The sequence below is a fragment of the Populus euphratica genome, unplaced genomic scaffold, assembly GCF_000495115.2.
Source record: "Populus euphratica unplaced genomic scaffold, PopEup_1.0 scaffold19.1, whole genome shotgun sequence".
Lineage (NCBI taxonomy): Eukaryota > Viridiplantae > Streptophyta > Magnoliopsida > Malpighiales > Salicaceae > Populus > Populus euphratica.
In genome coordinates, this window is record NW_011499853.1 from 1,634,923 (window position 1) to 1,655,461 (window position 20,539).

At 33.5% G+C, this 20,539-nt stretch overlaps 2 protein-coding genes and 1 long non-coding RNA gene across 4 annotated transcripts; 2 read left to right on the forward strand and 1 right to left on the reverse strand.

Annotated features, from left to right (window-relative positions):
- The first annotated feature begins 5,539 nt into the window (after positions 1-5,539).
- LOC105122219 (NADH-ubiquinone oxidoreductase 20 kDa subunit) lies at positions 5,540-8,309 on the forward strand. Its single transcript, XM_011021209.1, has 2 exons — positions 5,540-6,053; positions 7,779-8,309. The coding sequence occupies exons 1-2, from the start codon at positions 5,647-5,649 to the stop codon at positions 8,011-8,013; spliced, it is 642 nt and encodes a 213-aa protein (XP_011019511.1). The 5' UTR covers positions 5,540-5,646; the 3' UTR covers positions 8,014-8,309.
- A 2,849-nt stretch (positions 8,310-11,158) lies between these two features.
- LOC105122221 (far upstream element-binding protein 2-like) lies at positions 11,159-17,752 on the forward strand. Of its 2 annotated transcripts, none has more exons than XM_011021211.1 (6): positions 11,159-11,556; positions 12,209-12,504; positions 12,782-12,904; positions 12,990-13,061; positions 13,280-13,396; positions 16,400-17,752. In XM_011021211.1, the coding sequence occupies exons 1-6, from the start codon at positions 11,226-11,228 to the stop codon at positions 17,552-17,554; spliced, it is 2,094 nt and encodes a 697-aa protein (XP_011019513.1). In that variant the 5' UTR covers positions 11,159-11,225; the 3' UTR covers positions 17,555-17,752. The 2 variants fall into 2 exon arrangements, with proteins under 2 accessions (XP_011019513.1, XP_011019514.1); XM_011021212.1 differs by having other exon boundaries at positions 12,815-12,904.
- On the reverse strand, positions 17,669-20,362 carry LOC105122220 (uncharacterized). The gene is made up of 2 exons (XR_841659.1): positions 19,857-20,362; positions 17,669-18,698 (listed from the first exon to the last, which is right to left on the reverse strand). It is a non-coding gene; the product is annotated as an uncharacterized LOC105122220 (long non-coding RNA).
- Positions 20,363-20,539: the final 177 nt, after the last annotated feature.

Genomic DNA, 20,539 nt, shown 5'->3' on the forward strand with positions numbered 1-20,539 from the left:
TTACCAAAATGACACACCATTTATCACAAATTAATATTAACCGAATCATACGTGATGTGCCGCAGGTAGACTTAACTTTTAACATAAAAAATATTTAAATATTATTAACATGTTTTTTTTATTCAAATCATAAAACATGTTGAATGGCATTTTATTTAAAATATTAATGTAATAATATATTAAATTATATTTTAAAAAAATATTTAGATTATGACATGTTATATTTATTTTATTTAACTTATTAAATATACGACCTGAATCGTTAGATCTTAATGATTATATAAAAAATAAATAATTATGAATGTCAATTTTTAATCAATTCAATATTAAAATATAAAATTATAAAAAAAATATTAAATAAAATATATATATATATATACCAATCTAGATTACCTTGTCAAATCTCAACCTAATTCATATGATCAGAAAATCTCATAGAAAATAAATTAAAAAAATTATATAACTTGATTTCAAAATAATTAAATATTAAAAGATGAAATAAAAAATCAATCCAAGTCAACTTAAACTAATTTATTAAATTTATAACTTGGATCATAAGACCGGATAACTTTATAAAAATTAAATACAAAAATAAAAAAGTTGTGTTTTTAAGAGATTTAATATTAAATGTTAGAATCAAGATGAAAAAAATTAAATTCATGAGACCATGATAACTCTTAAGGAGTAAATTAAGAAAAAATATAAAGGTCAATTATTAAACAATCCAATATTAAATAATAAAAATATTTTAAAAAATATTGAGTTATTAGAGGGTGAAAATAAAAAAATAATAACTGAAAAGGTTTTTATAAAAAGAAATGAACCGAATCAATTCAGATCAACCTTCTAACCCATGACCTGAGTCTTGATATTGGAATAATATTAGAGAAAGCAAATCAAAAAAATTAAAAAAAAATTAATTAAAAAAAACTTTAAAAAAATAAATAAAGTCAACTCAGGTTAACATACCAAACTCGTGATTTAAGTTATGAGATCAGGATAACCTTGTAGAAAGTAAAATAAAAAAAAAATTATAAAGCTTAATTTCTAACCAACATAATATTAAAAAAAACAAAAAAAAATTATTTAGAAAAAGTGATTTAAAAAAATAAATCAAATTAACTTGGATTAATATATTAAATTCACAGTTTTGTAGAAAGAAAAATTAAAAAAAAATAAAGCTTTAATTCTTAGATATTTAATGTTGAATGTTAAACAAAAAAAACTAAATTAATAAGATCAATAAATAACTTGATAAAAAAATTATAATGTGTAATCTCAAAACAACTTAATAGTAAAAGATGATATTAAAAAAATAATAAGATTACAGTAATTTAGTTATACATTTTATTGTTTTGTTAATAATAAAAAATAAATATATATATATATACACTATAAAATATAAAGAATATTGATTTGAGAATAATAAATTAATTTTAAATAACGAAGTATTGGTCACTAGTATGTTACTCTAATGCCTTTAAATACAAGAAGATAACGAGATAAGATTCACTATACATGAAACGCAAGTATTTCTTAGTTCCTAGTCATTTTATAATATATATTTTTTTTTTGCTAGTTAGATAGAATTGTTCCTTCCAGCAAGGTATTTTTCAGGTAATAATTATAATTATAATTGTAGAGTAATTAGTTAATCATAAAATGATAAAAACATTTTTTCATAACATGTCAAGCACTTGCACTTTAACATTTATTAATTTCACTATATCATTTATAAGTAGCATAATTATATAGAAGCCAGCTAACTTATAGAGTGATAAAGTATAAATTTTATAGGACAATAACAAGTAAACATACACGATAGTTCATCACCTGAAGAAACTTTATTTTTTATTTTTTTTATTTTTTAAGATAAAAGGAATTTGTAAGTCAATTTATTCGACATTAAGTTTTCTCATCAAGGGATCTTAAAATTGCAACCTTTGTATTTAAAAAAAAAATCTAATAATTTTGGTAGAATGTTTACCCGAAATTAGAACTCATAAAATTAGGGAATAAAGATTGACATTACGATTTAGAAAGTATGTTTCATTTCTTGATTTACTTGATTAATATATATTAGAGCTAACATCTAAAAGTCTATATGAACTGTGAACTGAAAAGAGTGAATTAAATTGCCAATTAAAAATACTTTTCTCAACTTAAAACAATATGCAACTCAACTCAATACAAATAAGCTCAAACAATAATAAAAATAAATTAAATATACCTTAAATCAATTAATACAATAAGTGAAGAGGTAAAATTAAAAAAATATAAATCAAAATTTTATAGTGATTTAAACCATAAAGTACTTTACGTTTTAAATTTTTATTCAAGTATGTGCTTACAGACAATTTTTTTTTAAAAAAAAAAATAATAATTTTATATTTTTTTTAACTCATTAAAGATCAAACATATTATAATTTTTTAAGGACCTTGAGATAACTTAAACCCTTATACAATCCTTTTCTCAAGTCAAAGATTGAAACCATTATCAACAATACTTTATAAATAGCCTCGTTTCTCTTGTTTCTATGCCACCAAGAGACTCTATCAAGGCCAAGATCAAGCCCTAAAGTTGTATGAAAAGCTCTCGTTTCTGCCATTTCCTTTTTTTTCTAGAAATCTACAAAGAATAACAATGAAACGACATCTTTTCCTTTTGATCTTCATATGCGTGTTCTTTTCTCTTTAAGTAAAACACAATTTCACTTGGAGTGAAACGACATCGTTTTAGTTTATATAAGAGAATCAGGTTTCTTCTTTCATTTAATTGTGCCAAACTTCATTACAGTCCTTCCATTTTTTTTATTTTTGCTCCTTGGTCCATGGTCTTTAAATTTCTTATTGTTCGTCTTTAAAAAACAAAAAATTCATTCAATCATGCCACTTACATAATTATAATATGTTTTCTAAATTCTTAGTTTCATTTGTTTCAATCCTTGGTCATTTAATTCTTTATTTTTAAGTTAAATAGATTTAAAATTTTTATTTTTCTCATCAATTAAGCTTTTAATTGATTTTCTATCTTGGCTATTTATTCCAAACTCAATCTTGAACTTCAATTTATTTTAATTTTAGTCAAATTAAAGCAATTTAAATCCATTTCTTTTCAACTAAAACCTCAATCATGACTTAAACTTTTTTTTTTGTTTGTAACAGTCAAATATTGTTCCAATTGCAATCCCAACAACATTTTTTTTCTGTATTGATCTTGAAATGCATGCGAGTTTCATTACTTTGTTGGCTAGTTTGCTGATACGATGGGCATAATGGTTGGCCTGGTAGCGAAGCTCTGCATCAAGCATCACCTTTGATATATACATGTAAATGAACAATGCGTAAAATCTTCTAACTGATCAAAATACATATTCCATTCTAAAAATATGATTTAAAAAAAATAATTAAAATAAAATAAAATGTAGAGAGAGAAATCACGAGTTCACCCTTATTTTAATTTTTATTTATGTAAAAAACAAACTTTGAAAAGTATTTACATCTTATTTTTTTCTACCAGAAATTCTATAGTAAAATGCTTTACTAATTATAATCTATCTTTATACACAATTATTCAAGATAGGTTAGAAATATAAAACCATTTTTTATACATGCTCTCAGTTATCATAAAGTTTTTATTCATAGTAAAATAAAAACATGTATAATAATTTTTTTATAAATTAATTAAGGCATTTATAAAATTAAAACGAAAGTTAATTAATAACCCCGGGTGATTGGGGGTATTTATTATTATAGTATTTAATATTATGATAATAATTATTTTTTAAAATATTTTTTATTTTAAATATATAAAAATAATATATTTTTTGACAAAATTAAAATTTTATAAAACACGATTTTTACCCAAAAAACAAATTCTTCTTGTTGTACGTTTTTATATATTCATGATCATTAATCATAGGCTCAAAACGGTAGAAGAAATTAGAATAAAACTCTTCGGGTGATGATTCATACGTAGATTGTTTTCTACACTTGAGGACGAAAGATTACGACAAGAATGCAGGAATGTAAAGCTGGATAACTTACCTAAAATTCAGTTAGAAAAATAAGAAATTTAATCTCAGTACTTTGTTTAAAAAATAAGAAGTAATGGATCTTATTTTAGGTTATAATAAAATATAAGAAGAAGGGTAATAGAGTTTAATCTCAACCCTTAAAAACTGGTTTGAAAAACAAAATTTTAAAAGTATAGTTGTTAAATAAACTATCAAACTCATGTATAAAAAATAAGATTTAGTCTCAATTCACAAATCTAAAAATAAAATTATATATATATAAGTAGAATAATAACTATTTTTCAGGAGAAACTCCAACCAACCTTCAGCCATGTTACTTTATTGTAAATTGAGATCCTATTTGATATTATCTTCAAAATGGGGCAGTTAAAATTTAATGTTTCATTTTAAATTTATTTTTTTATATTTTTGAATCGGTTTATTATGTTGATATTTAAAATAATTTTTTTTTGAAAAGTTTTAAAGAACTATCTCAACCGTGTATCTTAAACTATTAAATGATATTTTCATATATAATTTATATTATTAACATACCCTTTCAACGAGAAGTCATTTAGTTTGAAACTTGGACAGATCTACATTATCTCATGCTTGATTTTTATCAAATAAATAAAAATGATGAAATTTAAACTCATAACCACCTAGTTATTAAAACTCTATTACTATATTAAAAAAATATCTTAATTTAATAACTTAAATTGTTAAGTAAGATTTTAAAATATATTTTACATTACTTCCAAATAAAAAGTAATTACTATCAAATTCTCAAACATCTTAAATCTCAAATAACCTTTTTATTAATTATTTCTCAAATATAATTAATACTAGACAATGTCATGCATTGATTCATTTATTATTGGTGATAGTTAAAAACTTTTGTCTAATTCGTACGTGCTAGTTAGGTGTTAAAAATCAAAGTGCCAAACACAACCTAATATGGTTTAAAGATAATACTAGTATCAAATCATAACCAATCCCGTTCATCTTTAATAGCTTACAATAAAGTACAGTAGAGAGAAATTTAGTATAATTTTGTGTTGAAATTATTCTACAAGTTGGGACTCATGTTTACACTTTAGACGGAAACATTTCAAAGATCACGTGCAAATTGGATGGAATTTAAAAATTATAAATATCAATGGATGAGGGGGTGAAATTGTTCGATATTGATTTTGGACTCAATTATTAAAATATTTATTTTAGGAGCTAAAATGATTTATTGAGGATTTTGTATTGTTTTTTTTTTTTAAATAAAAAGCTGTGAAAGAGGGTTTGAGATTATGATGGTTTTAAAAATAATTTTTTTATTTAAATTTTTTTAAAATTAAATTTAAAAACATATTAATTTAATATTTTTTTAAACCAGAAATATTTTCAAAAAGTACTGCAACCAGGTCCTAGCATAAAATTCCACTCCAGGAGAAAACGACTGGCATCTATCCCGATCCCCCCTTTAACCGCGGTAAAAAAATACTAAATAGTAATATATACAGTGAATGTAAAATCCAAACCTACTTTAACAAACCCAACACACGCATAAACGGAGAGAGAGAAGGCTAGGTGTCGTTTAATCAACCAGAACTCTGTGTGTCCGTGTCCTCCACAAACCATGGCAATGATCACCAGAAACACCGCCACACGCCTCCCACACCTCCTCTCCATCCATCGCCCCGCCACCGCATCTCTCCACACCACCCTCCCATCTCTCTCCCCTGAACCAACACCAGCTCCCTACACTCGCGCACCGCCACCTTCCTCATCCTCACTAACAGGTCTTTCTAAGCCGGCGGAGTTTGTGATTTCCAAGGTTGATAGTTTGATGAACTGGGCTCGCACTGGATCTATTTGGCCTATGACTTTTGGGCTTGCCTGTTGTGCTGTTGAGATGATGCATACCGGTGCTGCCAGATATGATTTGGATCGGTTCGGGATTATTTTTAGACCGAGTCCTAGGCAGTCTGACTGTATGATTGTTGCTGGTACTCTTACTAACAAAATGGCCCCTGCTCTTCGCAAGTAAGTCTTTGATTTTTGACAAATTTTTTAGGGTTTGGGTTTTTGTGATTGATTTTGTTTGATTTGGATCTGTGGTGGAATTTTTATGGATTTTTTTTTGGGTTGCGTTAATTTCTATATCGTTTATATGCTTTAAGAGTGATTAGTTGATTGCAGTTGTTAAATTAGCGTGTGGCTGTTGCTGTGTTTGAAATAAATAAAGACATGAAAAGGATAATTGGAGCGTGGTTTTGGATAAAGTGAATGTTTCCTAGGCATTGATCGGCTTATAAAAATTTTTAAACTTGCGTTGGTGATGTTCAAACATGACTGGGAAACTTGGCTTAAAGATTATATTTTTTTTGTTTGTGTTGCTAGTCTCGTACTGTTGGGGCTCAATACCAAGATAACGAGACAGGATTGATTCATGTAGGATTTTGGATATGTGGAATAGTTATTTATGTAGGACAAGGAGGCCAAAAAATGGGTTAGAAGACTGTTTAGATATCTACTGGATAAATGGTGAAATGGTTCTGAAGGATTGCCCAGAGCGCAGAAGCAGTTCTTTCTCGATAATACAATATGTTGACCTCATGCTCTGTGGATATTTTTGACATTTTTTATCTTATGGCAATAGCTTACCATGCATAAATGGTGAAAGCATTACTGATGCTGTTTTAGAAAGTTTCGTGTTGGATGAGCTTAGCTGTATTAATTTGATATTTTTTATCAAGTCTGAAATTCCACCACTATGAGAGGTAATTGATTATAAACCTTGTTCATGCTCTCAATGGAGGATAACATTTCCCAGAAAGGGATGAGACAAACAGTTCACTTTTACTCCTGATTATTGGCAAGTGCAGTATGGTACAGGTCTAGCTCGAATGAAGCATCAAAAAGTGGTTTATTTGGTAGAATTCTTGAATCTAGAATCTGTTTAATTAAACCATGTTTAAGAGGGGAGTTGGTTGTCTTCTAACTTTGCTTAACCAGAGCTTGAGTTTATCTAATCTCTTGCAAGGATTTTCTGGCTTAATTTGTTAGTGCTCAATCTAAATTCAGCCTCAGATCACCCAAATTAGACAATAACATATTTTCTGAGTTCAATGTTAAAATACTTCAGTTGCTTTGAAGTTGTATGGTTGTTGATTTTACAAGCTATCAATCAACATCCTTAGGATTTTGTGGCCTTTATAGCCATCTAGAGTGAATCTCAAAGTTTTTCTGGGTTCCTGAACCTGATTTATCTGAATCGTCCTTGACCACTTCACAACCTGTATCAATCTGAGCTTGGGGTTGATCATTCTCAGATAGCTCCCAGAACTGGGTTTAGTAAAACTCATTTGATTGTTGTATGTCTCTTAAAAAGACGTGATGAAGGAGCAAATTGCTCAACTGCAGTATATGGGAAAACTCTTACTGTTCTTTAAGTTTTTGCCTGAGCTTTATAGTTTAGATCCTTGAATTGTGAAAACAAGCACAATTATCTGTAATTTGGTAAATCCGCCTCTGCTGCTCAAGATGGCAACTCAATGATAAAAGCACTAACTTTCTGGAACATTAGGTTTGTTATTTCAAGTTTGCAAGAGTTAATTTACCAATTTTCTCTTCTAATGCCAAATGCCTTGTATTTGAAAAATTGGGCACAGGCAAGGTGTTCAGATCAGATTCCTTTCTGTCAGCACATGCATATCTGTCTAGTGAAAGGGAAGTGAGTTTCTGACTGCTTTTGAAAATTGTTTGCAGGGTTTATGATCAAATGCCTGAGCCTAGGTGGGTTATCTCCATGGGCAGCTGTGCAAATGGTGGTGGATATTACCATTATTCGTACTCTGTTGTTCGTGGTTGTGACAGGATTGTCCCTGTTGACATTTATGTTCCAGGATGCCCACCCACTGCTGAGGCCCTACTTTATGGATTACTCCAGCTGCAGAAAAAGATCCACAGGCGCAAGGACTTCCTCCATTGGTGGACCAGATAAGTGGAAGCCTTGGCTGCATTTTTATGATCTAATAAAAGAAATGGTATCTGTTTCCTGTTCTAAGTGCTGTGTGAAGGGAGAGGCTGTTATTAATACACTCCTTATGGATCCATCTCCTATATTCTCTGGAGCTCTTATTGTTTTTACAGATTCTCTAAAACCTTTTTTTGTAACTTCGATGTGCTGAACTGCCCTTTAGTTGTTTTGCTTGTATGTGTACTTCTCTGAAAGCTGTATTGTTCTGATAACCTGTGGACTAAATAAAGGGCTTGTGTAAAGCTACTCTTTTCATGCGTGCTCCTGGACTTCTGAGTCTCGGCAGTGGCTTATTTGGTCTTGTTGCTTCTAAGTATATAATTTACCCATGAACTGTTGCTGGAAAAATTGTTTACTGATGTTGCCCAGTTGGTAGATATTGGGTGGGCAGCTCTTGACCGTGCTTGCCCAAAGTGAAGTCCTAAGCTAATGCGCACTTTGATATGTATGAGGGTGCCTTTCTTCAACATCTGATGAGTAGAGTTACATGTAAACTAACTAATTCTACGTGGCAATTATGAAAGACCTCCGAGGGAGAATACAGGCTCCCCGTTATATGACATTTGGTACCGGGAAGTGAAAGACATACCTATTTTGAGCATCTCTGCTAAAAAAATGAGGTTTTGCGGTGTAGATTTCGCCAGGATAATCATGAAAAGTTCAATGGATTTGTTGAGACTGGTTCAACTTTCGAGGAGGATAAATGACAAAGCAAAACACAGGTAGGGGAGTAACCATGTAATGTTTTGGGAGGACATGATCTCGCCTGACAGGTAAGGCAATAGATCTGCACAGGTGTGAAGAGGCTTCGAGGCTCTAGCCGTTACTGGATTATTAAAGAGGGTTAAACAAACCTCACTGGATCCAAGCCATCGCTGAAAGTTAAGGAAGTGCAACACTGGAAGCTCGCAGACACGTATAATAAGTCCTTTGTGGAGATTTAGGGACCCATGAAATGCACAGCTCGCATGGAGAATATGATATATCTGGGAAATGACCTGGTTTATAAGCATTATTTAGAAATAATAATATCAGGTGGCCTTACTTTAACACCATTTTCTAAGCCCAACTATAATGGGGGAGTCATGTTAACATTTAATGTTAGGCTGTATAGAGCTATACAAGGCAAGTATATAAAATTGAGGAGTGTAACTCAACCGATTATATGTTTGTTTGTTTTTTTAAAGGTTATTAATTTGAATTTTATAAACTTTAAGGTTATTAAAACTTATATAATTATTAATTTTAAAGTTTATAGAATTAGTTAGAATAAATACAAGCGAATCCGGATAGCACTTTAATATATATATATATTATTGGGTTTGAGTGTTTTGTGCCCTGATATGATAGTTTTGTATCCAGGCTTACCCACCCAGCATTAACCCGAGTCTAAACAAGGGTTGTAATGGGTTCGGTGAACCAATCAATTTCCTTGTAAGTGGTGCCAATCAGGTGAACAAGGTCACCTTAACTTTTGTGTTGGCTGGGTTAGTTAAGTTACAGTGAGGACCATTTTTTCTACAGCAATGTTTAGAGTCTAGTTATTTTTTTGAAAAAATATTTTTGAAAAAATTGAATTTTATTTTTAGGTGATTTTAATGTTATTGTGTTAATAATAAATTTTAAAAATAATAAATTTATTTAAATATATTTTTAAATAAAAAAATATTTTTAAAAAATAACAAATATTACAGTATCAAATTAAATCTTATCCTAACATGTTGTATGGCCCTCAGATGCCTCAGCTAGCGATCTTGATGAACTTGCCTTGTGTCTCGTGCCAAGACCTGGTGATGGAGGAGGCAAATCCCCCCACCCAGGCACTATCATGAGTCTGCTGGTACGTTCGGTTTGGTCTTTTAAAAAAGGTGCCAGTGAATATTTGAGAATTATGTGTTTTTTTTTAAATTTATTTTTTTTAAATGTATTTTTTTAAAAAATATTTTTAATACCAACACTTTAAAACAATTAAAAAATACTAAAAATAATTTAAAATAATATAAATAAAATAAATTTTGATAAAAATAAGATTTAATTTCAATACCAAACACCTCCACAAGTCCACGCCCACAAATTATTCTTGTGCCATATGCGATCATGGAAAATGCATATACTAAATTGTATCAGATTCCACTAATGATAGCATATGCTAATTTGTTCGATGGTGACGGTGCAGAATGAAAGCTTATACTATAGGTTCACCGTCCTTTTTAATCTAAAAAAAGCTTTAAAATTCCTGTTTTTCCATGGCATTTCTAGGCTTGCCTATATTTTTGTCTTTTCACTTCTACATCCACGTGTTAGAATTTTCCAGCGTTACTTGTATAATTCTTTTAAAATCTTTATTTATTCTTTATAACTAAATAAATTAAATATAAGCTGGTTTTTTATATTTTATTTTATTTTTTCTTAATCTCTTTCATATTTCCTCTCAGATCCCAAAACTATTATAATATATCATATGAACACTTAAGAATCAAAAAAGAAAAAAAGAGCTCAGAAATCCAATTCAAAAGGTAGGCTATTTAATGACTAGGGGCAAAATTGAAGCTTTCTTAAAACTAGAAGCGGTAACACTAGAACATCAAAACTGAAGAGATAGAAGTGAAATATTGGGGCAAAAATAAAGTCCACCCTTTTTCTTTTGCTAATTGCACAAAGTATTGCTTCAGTGGACTGGCTTCGACGCTGTTAGGTTATTAAGCCTTTTTTATTAGGCCCGTTTATTTATTTTTTCTTTGAAATGCGCTTTTTAAATAAATTATTATTTTATTTTATTTCAAATTAATATATTTTTAGTATTTTATATCATTTTAACATAATTATATCAAAAATAATTTTTTAAAATAAACCAAATTCGCAAACAGTATTACAAGCGGCGTCAAATCTCATAAGGCCGCCTTATTCGGCCTCCTCGAGTCTGATAATCCTGAAAAAAGAAGAAGCAAAAATACAGAATTAAAAGCTCGCCCAAAATTCTAATCAAGGATCCGCTAGCCGAGAGGACCATCCACAAGACTTAGAGCACACCCAACCAAAAGACAATCTGTCCACACACTATAATAATATCCAAAAGATCACGTGCACCACCACCTCCCGTATAAAAACTCGATTCCTCCCTCCTACATCACCCGATCAATCTCTCATCTCTCAATCCCCTAGGGTTTCTTTCAATAATGGCAGACGAATCTCAATACTCGACGGCCACTGACACCACACCACCATCATCCAACAAACGCAAATATGATGACCAATCAGCACCGCCTCCGTCGACACGTAGGCAAACTGGATTCTCATCTCCGATTTCTGACCCCGCTCCACCTCCATCTTACAACAGCGTGGCGCCGCCTGCTGACGAGATCCAGATGGCTAAACAGAAAGCTCAGGAGATCGCCGCCCGTATAATGAGTGGTGCTGGTGCTGATATTAAGCGACCCAGGGCTGAAAACGGTGCGAGTGGGTTTGATTCCAGTGAGAATAACAAGGGATTCAGCTCTGCTCCTCTAGGTTCCATCTCTCTTGATTTATCTTTTTTGAATATTCTCTTTCGAGCTGCTCTTTATGTATTTGTATGTATATGTATTTGTGGATCTGTGCGCTTTCATCTTACTTAATTATTTGAATTTTACGCTCCTGAGTTTTTAATTGTTTTTATTGTATTTCTTATATGAACCTCTGTTTTCAATGTTTTTAGGACTTTGATTTGATTTATTTTTATAATACTGTTTCTGTTGGCTGTTTATGCAAGTATCGTTGTTAGGGTTTTGTTGTTCTGGAGTTTTGGTGTTTTTTATACTCTATGCCTTTGGATTTCATCCGTTGTGTGGCGTTGATTCTCTTTGATTATGTAAAATCTAAAAAACATAGCTAATGGGTGTTTCTATTTAGCTAAGATGCTGTAGGTATATATAATGGTTGCTTATGTAAGTATATTTTAGCCAGGGTCTCTCTCTTTTTTTCCGGTTTCTGACGCTCATGGAAATATTGTGTTTTTTGTTGATATTTACTGTTTGTAGTAGAGATCTCTTATTTGTGGTCGCCAACTTGATTTTCATTCCTTTTTCTCAGGTTCATTCTTTTTTTAGCTGTATAGTAAGCAACTCAAGATGAAATTTAGGTTTGATTTGGAACTTAAACTAACTTCTTTGTTTGACAACAGATATGAAGTCTACCATGTCAAACTCAGCCCCTTCATCAATTCCAGTTTCATATGGCTCATACCTGGGTGGTTCTGGTTCAAGTAAAAAAATTGATATTCCTCAAGGCAGGGTTGGTGTTATCATTGGTAAAGGTGGAGAGACTATCAAATACCTTCAGCTTCAGTCTGGAGCAAAAATTCAGGTCACTCGAGATATGGATGCAGATCCCAACTCCCCAACCAGGATGGTTGAGCTTATGGGCACTCCTGAACAAATTGCCAAGGCAGAGCAGTTGATTAATGATGTCCTGGCAGAGGTAGGCACCTGACTTTGTATTCGAACTTGTATGTGCTGCTGTGGCTGGTATAATCATTCATGCTTTTCGGACACATGGGATAGTTAAGTGATTTTAGGTTTTAGTGATAATCAATTGATACCATGCATTTTTAGATGCGTGTATTTTAGGTTTTTTTTTCATTGATGATTTATCAAGGTGCACATTAGTGGCTGACTCATGCTTTATATGTTATTTTTCCAGTGAGTTTTTTCATCATACAACTATATTTTTTTTAATTTGATTTTAAATTTTTTAGGGTACTTATAGTGGTGAATGTTTTGCTGTCCAGGCTGAGGCAGGGGGTTCTGGTACAGTTTCCCAAAGGTTTTCAGGTCACGGTGGTTCTGAACATTTTGCAATGAAGATTCCCAACAACAAGGTCTGTGAACGTTTAGCAATGAACATTTTTGTTTCTATTCTGGGTGGTTTGGTTCAGGATAGTTTGTGATTCACAATGAATTCAGGTTGGTCTGGTTATTGGCAAAGGTGGTGAAACAATTAAGAATATGCAAGCTAGGTCTGGAGCCCGTATTCAGGTTTGTTTTCTGAATCACATCTTCACCCTTTTTTCTTTTATAGAAACCATCTTCACATCTTTTGATTTCATCATTGTTCTTCGTGAGAGGTATCTCTCTTGAAGTATGCTCTACTTTAGTGAATGGTAAATTGGTTATTTTTCATGCTGTCTATTATTCTTCTTGAGTAAAGTTCTCAGTTGTCATTTACTCAGCTCGTTATTTCTGAACTTCTGCAGGTTATACCTTTGCATCTGCCCCCAGGTGATACATCTGCCGAAAGAACAGTTCACATAGAGGGCACCAGTGAGCAGGTTGAGACTGCAAAACAGTTGGTTAATGAAGTCACCAGTGAGGTATGTTTGGCTGTTGATGCTAGTTTGCAGAGTTGGCCCCGAGGAACTCCCAAGTTTTGTTGTTTTGGAACATTAACCTTTCAGGAAACAGTTCCATATGCATGCCTATAACTTTTTTTTTTGATAGCTGCTTCTCTTTGATTATTTTGTAGGGTTAGTGATTTGGTTGTGAACATGTGATGTGTGTATATATATATATATAATTCTGATAGCTGTGCCATTCTTTCTGACAATATAGTTTCTTAATCATGATATAAATTTTTTTTATGTACATTTCTGTTCATGCTGTTCATGTGGTGAGAAATTGTGGAAGTCAATGTTGCTCTCTTTTATTGTGCTACTTTAGGGTTGGGTATATTTTTCAGATTGGTCTGTGTATATTGTATGTTCCAGTGCAGGTTACAAGGGGATTCTTACTGTTTTTCTGGTAAAATATCTCGTATAGATCATTTTTTGGCTTTTTTTAATTATATTATACATTGTTCTAGAAATATTTCTAAACATCTTTTGGATATCTTCAAGTTCATAATACAGTCTGGGTTTTGCAATTCTCTTTTGTTTCTTCACAAGTCAAATAGTTTTTGCTTTGCTATACACTTTCTAATTGTTTTTCTATTTATTTCTTATGCATTTCATTGGAGAATCTGCTTTAGTCTTGTTGTATTTAGCTAGGCTGTTTTCTGAGCTCTTCAATTAATATTTCATTATGAGCTTGGACCATAAATCAAATATTTATCCTTGTGTTGTCCAAGGAACTCTGACCGCTTTTATAATGAATTTTGTCTTTCCTTTTCCTTTACAAATTTCATAGGACGAAGCTGGTTTAACTTTTCTTCAAAGTCAAATCAAATTTCATAGATATGTTTGTTTCTCTTATCCTATTGTTATGCTGAATACCTATGAGCCCTGGTTATTGGACATAATCATATAAATTGTTATTATTCACTTATTGAATTATCAAGATTCAGATTTGCAGGCTGCTTTTGCTTGCACCTCATGGCATGTATATGCTTAGCTGATGTTTTTTTTCTTTTGCCTTTGGCAATCTGAGCTCGCGGAGAAGAGTGTTGACTGTGCAATGCTAATTATTGTGGTGGATGCTATTCGCTTGTTTATTAATATTTTGCTGGTTTATAGTTCGCTTAGGAATTGGATGGAATTTAAATTGTACCCCTCTATACATCTGGATTTCTCATAGATCAACTTGATAGAAAAACTATAAACGCTGTTTTCTGGTTGCAACTGCATCAGTTTCTTGTATAATTGCAGTTAGTGTCTCCTTACTAAATCTCTTGAGGTGGATGGTGGATATATGGTTTAAGGATATGGTTAAAAGTGCCAAGTTGTTATTGAGAGTGATTACAACTGTCATGAAGTTGGTAGGACTTTGTTGATCTATTGAATCTTCAGTGATACAAGTTCTCATACCTCTCCTGCTTAGGTTGGTAAGCACTGTAAAAGCTTCTTTAGCCAATGATTATTTGAGAAAAATATTTGGTCATTCATGGTTGTGTTCCCGAGTGAATGGTTCTTGGATATAGCTTGTTCTGCCGCCATATGTGCTTATTGATTGTGTCATATGACTGATATTATTATTGGGAACTATTGTAGGGTTAGTGTTGTTGGAATTTTGGTGACACCAACATAAATTCCCTTGTGTTGGTGTTTCCCTCGGCATTGCCCTGGTATGGTTCTGAATCCTGTTTTCTAATATTTAGTAAATGATATTTATGGAGAGGAGCTGAAAGTTTACTTGTGATGGAGATGTTCCTTTAGCTTGGATAACTTGGTGTTGGATCATGAGCCTTTGGGGTAATTTCATTTGTTAAAGATTTTCCTCTGATATCCGGTTGAGTTTTTGACGTCAAGGTTATTATGGAAATAACTGTTATGTCACCTTTGGTAGTTTGGACTTCTCTTTTTAAAAAATGAAGCTCGAAGATATTAAATGTTTAATTTGTCGATCTTTTCATCTGAGTTTAAAACTGTTTTAGTGGGTTTCGTTGGCAGTTCTTATGAATTTGTTTCTGTTTTCAATAATGTTATTGGTAAAAGTCCCTAACAATTAACAATCAAGTTCTCTATCAAGTTGCATACCATTATATTTTTTTATTCTTGCTTTTCCAATGTGGATTCCAATCTCTGTTGGTGCCCCCCTTATTCAAGGGTATTAGGTTGTTGAAGAATTATAAAGGTTGATATCACATTTATTCATTCTATTGCTCTTTGCTATTTCATGCAGAAGTGTTGTCTCCATCCGTCTATCCTGCTTTCCTTTCTTGTATTCTTCTGGAGTGATTCACATGCATTCAGCTTGCAATATGTTTGTCTTGTTGTCAAGGGCCTTGTGGTGAAGCTAATTAGACAGCTTTCTAATAAGCATTTTCCTTTAGGTTGATAGCCATATGCAGTTACTGAACTATAGAATCACCATGATATCCTTGCATTTTCTATTCAATGGTTCCCTGAAAGATGGTACTGTTATATTACTGAAATCTTGTAAGTTTCATTTAAATCAATTGATGCATCATTAATGAGACTCTGTCCAGTTTCCATAGATAGGGTCTTTCAGGATGCATATCAATAAGTATGCATCTCTCTTCCTTTTTGTGGTATAGCTTGTATGGTATTTGTGGATTTTGTTGTACCCATTCACTTCAAGTAGGGTGAGGTTGAGCTTCTGCTGGAGTAACTCAGTAATTCCTCCATCCAAGTACGGTATGTAGGCATTCATACCTCTTCCTGGTAAAATATGAGATCCATTCATCCCTGAATTGGCCCTATTTGTTTAGTTATGTTTATGCATATTTTTATATTTTTCTCATTTTACTTGTTTCATGTTTTATCTGTACATGCACAACAAATTTTCTCATTTTAGTTGTTTTCATGTTCATATAAAAGATGTTTATATTTGTACCCATCCTGTATCTTGAAATATGTGGTTTGAAATGTGTTTTGTTTTTCAAGTTCCCTAGGGTTATATGAAACGTCTATTTTCTGCAGAATCGTATGAGGAATCCAAACATGGGTGGAGGTTATCCCCAGCAAGGATATCAAGCTCGGCCACCTACAAACTGGGGTCCATCTTCTGCTCCACCAATGCAGCAAGCTGGCTATGGCTACATGCAGACTGGAGCATACCCTGGCGCATCAGCACAGTATAACATGTCTCAGCCGGCTTATCAAGGCTATCCTCCACAACAGCCATCTGGTGGATACCCCTCTAACTGGGACCAGTCAGCTGTCTCAGCAAATCATCAAAATCAAGTTTATGATTACTATAGTCAGCCACCTTCATCTCAGCAACAGACACCTGGTGCTTCTGCAGCTCCGGCGGACAGCACTGGTTATAATTACAGTCAGGCACCAGCTTCTGGTTATAACCAACAAGGGCAGGGTTATAGTCAAGATGGCTATGGTGGGTATCAACAGCCTGGGTATGGTCAGCCGCCACCATATGATCAACAGCAAGGTTATACTTCTGCTCCTAACTATACCAATGTAGCTCCAGAAGGACATGCTCCTTCATACGGAGCTCAAGCAGATTCAGCTCAAGGTTCATCTCAACCATCTGCAACGGGACAGCAAGGTTATTCTACTGGCCAGCAGCCTAGCCCAAACCCAGCAAGTTATCCATCTCAGGGAGCTGCTCATCCTGGTTATGGATTGCCCCCATCTTCCCAAGCTGGCTATGGGGGTCAACCACCTGCACAGTATGCAAGCTATGGAGCACCTCAATCACAGAAACCCCCAGCCAATCCACCTGTTTATGGGCAGAGCCAACAGTCACCCAGCACCCCTGGAGGCTATGGCCAGCCTGCTGGACAGCCAGGATATCCACCCTCCCAGCCACCACCATCTGGCTATGTGCAGCAACCAGATTCAGGTTCCCAGCGTGCTGCACCATCCAGTTATGGTGCCACAGGTGCTCAGCCAGGGTATGCTCCTACTTATGGTGCGCCACCAGTTGGCCAACCAGGTTATGGACAGGGTTCTCAACCATACAATGCTTCTTATGGTAGTGGTTATCCACAGCCTGCTGCTTATTCGGCTGATGGCAATGCAGCTAGCAATGCTCGTGGGACATATGAATTAGCACCAGCATCACAGACTGCTTCTCAACAGAGTGGAGTGGCTAAAGCATCACCACAAAGTTGATTTCTGTTGGACGATTCATTTTCTTTCTGGTGAATGATGTTTATGTACAAGTACTTTGGGTGTAGACAGGTTTTGTAGTGCTTTAAGATGCTCTTATTCTGTGTTTTTTTTTTTTTTATTGTACTTTTTAAATTTGTTTCTTCGGATGTTATATTGCTGTGTTGCAAATGCCGTCTACTGTTATTTTCTGGCTGTTTACTTCGAATGTTTCATGGATTGCTGACTCGGGTCATGCGAGCAAAGCTGACTGAAACCTCATAGGACCTATTCCCATTAGTTTTTCCATGTTATGCAATGAGATTCCAGGTTATCATTTTTGTTGCTTGGTGTTTCGTTCTACGTAGTCATGACGTCAAAAGCTCGAGAAAGTTGGGATTCGTACTTAATATAAAAAAAAAAGCGTGCCAAGCGATTGCTCTGGAGTGTAGTTTGTCGTGAGTGATCTGATTCCTCTAACGTGACCATTATCTTCCACGCTCTTTTTCGACAATTTCTGTGATGATAAAGGTCGTATTTGATTGTTATTTTGGAACAGGACAGTTGAGACATGTCTTTATGTTCTGTTTTTATAAGGATATAGATTTACTCTTGTTTTTTAAGCTATTATTTTTATCTTTGCAGCCATACATGTCTATACTTCTATTATTATTGAAAACTAACTAAGAGCAATGTGTGTTTGAAGAATAACCATGGGAAGGACGATAAGTCTGGCGAGTAGGAGAATAAGTTTGTCCTAATTTGCCAGCGAGGAGAGTCTCTTTAAAGTTGTGGGTATGGAGAGTTACTGAACACACTAGGTGAATTCCCGTGCGATGCTGCGGGTTGTAACATGAATAATATAAGAAATGTAAGTCAAAGAGTACCAAATTAATTCAAGAAGATGAATAGGCAAAGAAAATAATGAACCGAAAAACTAGGTTAAAATATGCAACCATATGGAGAATGCTATCATTACGATTTCAATTCAAAAAGGCTGAGCCTTAAACATTTTAAATGCAAATTATGGTTGCAATGCTAGTGAATAAGTGTTTCAAACTGATGTAACGAAACAACCCATGAGGAATAGAAGTGGAACAGTTGCACATGGGTAGAAAAAGAATATGATGCTGGAACTGCGGGAACAACAAGTGTTCTCCACGAAGAACTGCGAGAAAAAAGAGAGGATGAATAAGGCAAGGTGCATTCATTTTAATTTGTTTTCAGGAGTCGAATTCCCATTAATTTGAACAAAAAGGTTATGAATTATCTTGATTATTACAAATGTCAGGCTTTAAAGTACTGGATTTTTATGAAACTTCCAAAATTATTAGTAATTGTCTTTAAGCTCAGTTAAGTTGAAATGTCAATCTTTGATTGAAGTATTGTTACCTTCAGAATTGAAGGAGCAATTGAATTAGGCCCTCTATATGAGAATTGTGCCACCTTCGCCACCACAGGCTTGCACGCAATTGTTTTAGAAGCGCTAACTCGATGACAAGAGATCTGCATATTTACTCTGTTTGCTTCTCATCGCCCAGATTCTACGTGTCCCTCCTGATATAATTAGACTATGTTTGAAATTCCAATATATAAACTGATTTAATGTCACGGATTATCAGCTATACCCTCAGAACTACTATTTTTCTTCAGAAATAAAGCTTACATGGATGGACATCACTCATATGCATTAATAGATAACACAGCAGCCATTGTATTAAGAGAATGCAAGCCCCCATGGCAGCTGTGCAGAAAAATGAAGGCAACCACCTACTTAGTCATTGTCAAAAGATATATCACGCAGGTTAACTCAAGTAGCAACTGCAACTACTCCAAGATGATTGAATCGCAGCCAAACAAAACTAATAATCAATACAGTTTGAGCAAAAAATAAATAAAAATAAACAGAGGCAGAGCTGAACTCACCAAAATGAGTCCTCGAAGGAAACGATAGTAGGGCAAGAATAAAAACTCACAGGCAATGAAACCCTAAAATAAAAGCCAATGTAGGGAACAAACCAAGAGAAAACTAGACTTTTCTGGGAGAGAAAGCAACAAATTAAAACCTAGTCTTCTCTTAAACGATAAAAAAAAAAAAATAGACAACTTGACATGATGGGAAAGCAAGAAATGAGGCAATAGCCATGATGGCTATAGAAAACATGGCAACTCATTCCCAAACAAAATGACTTGGAGTTGCAACATTGTACTCAACAAAAATAAACAGAAGCAAACCAATCAAAACTGAAAATAAGGCACCACCTAACCTCGGCACATGCAGGCTAATCCTAGACAACCCATCTACAGAGAAGATGGAATGGCTAACCCAAAAAACCATGGACACACGGACAACATGTTCAATCAACACCTCCTTCAACACAAAATGACATCCTGCACAAATTGGGAGCGCATTTCATGGGCAATCATTCCATGACAGCAATCAAGCAAAGCCCAAGAGTCGCCCAAGTTCATCAGCAGAAGTTGAACTGAAGGGAATGAAAGTAAGCTAGCCGAGAAGCAGCCGGGAATTATTCTGATGAATAATAGATTGTGTTATTTTCTAGACAAAGTGTTTGCATGCAATCTTATAATCTCTACCTTTTCTTTTTAGCTTCTCAAGAAGAACTGCTGTGGTGAATATAAAATTGTATTCCACAGTATTTCTCCAACCTCTTGTAGGTTTTTAGTTTTTTTTTTTTTAGATTTTTAATTATGGAACAAGAAGCGGACACGGAAGTTTTGCCGAAAGAGGCAACATAATAATCTGATACCGTGGGCGTGGAGAACAGCTTCGATAGGTCACCGGATCTTTTTCGAGTAATTAAGTTTTTGAGGCTTTGATGGATGAATTTGTTGGAGCATCGAGCAAGCGATACACGTGGAAGCAAGTCGAGGCCGAAAAAGTCCTTCAGTGCTTACAATAATAGTTCGCTGGGCTTTGATTCGATGCAAGCTGCCATGCAGCATAGAAAATCTGTCAAGGGCCCAAAATGAAAATTATATAAAAAA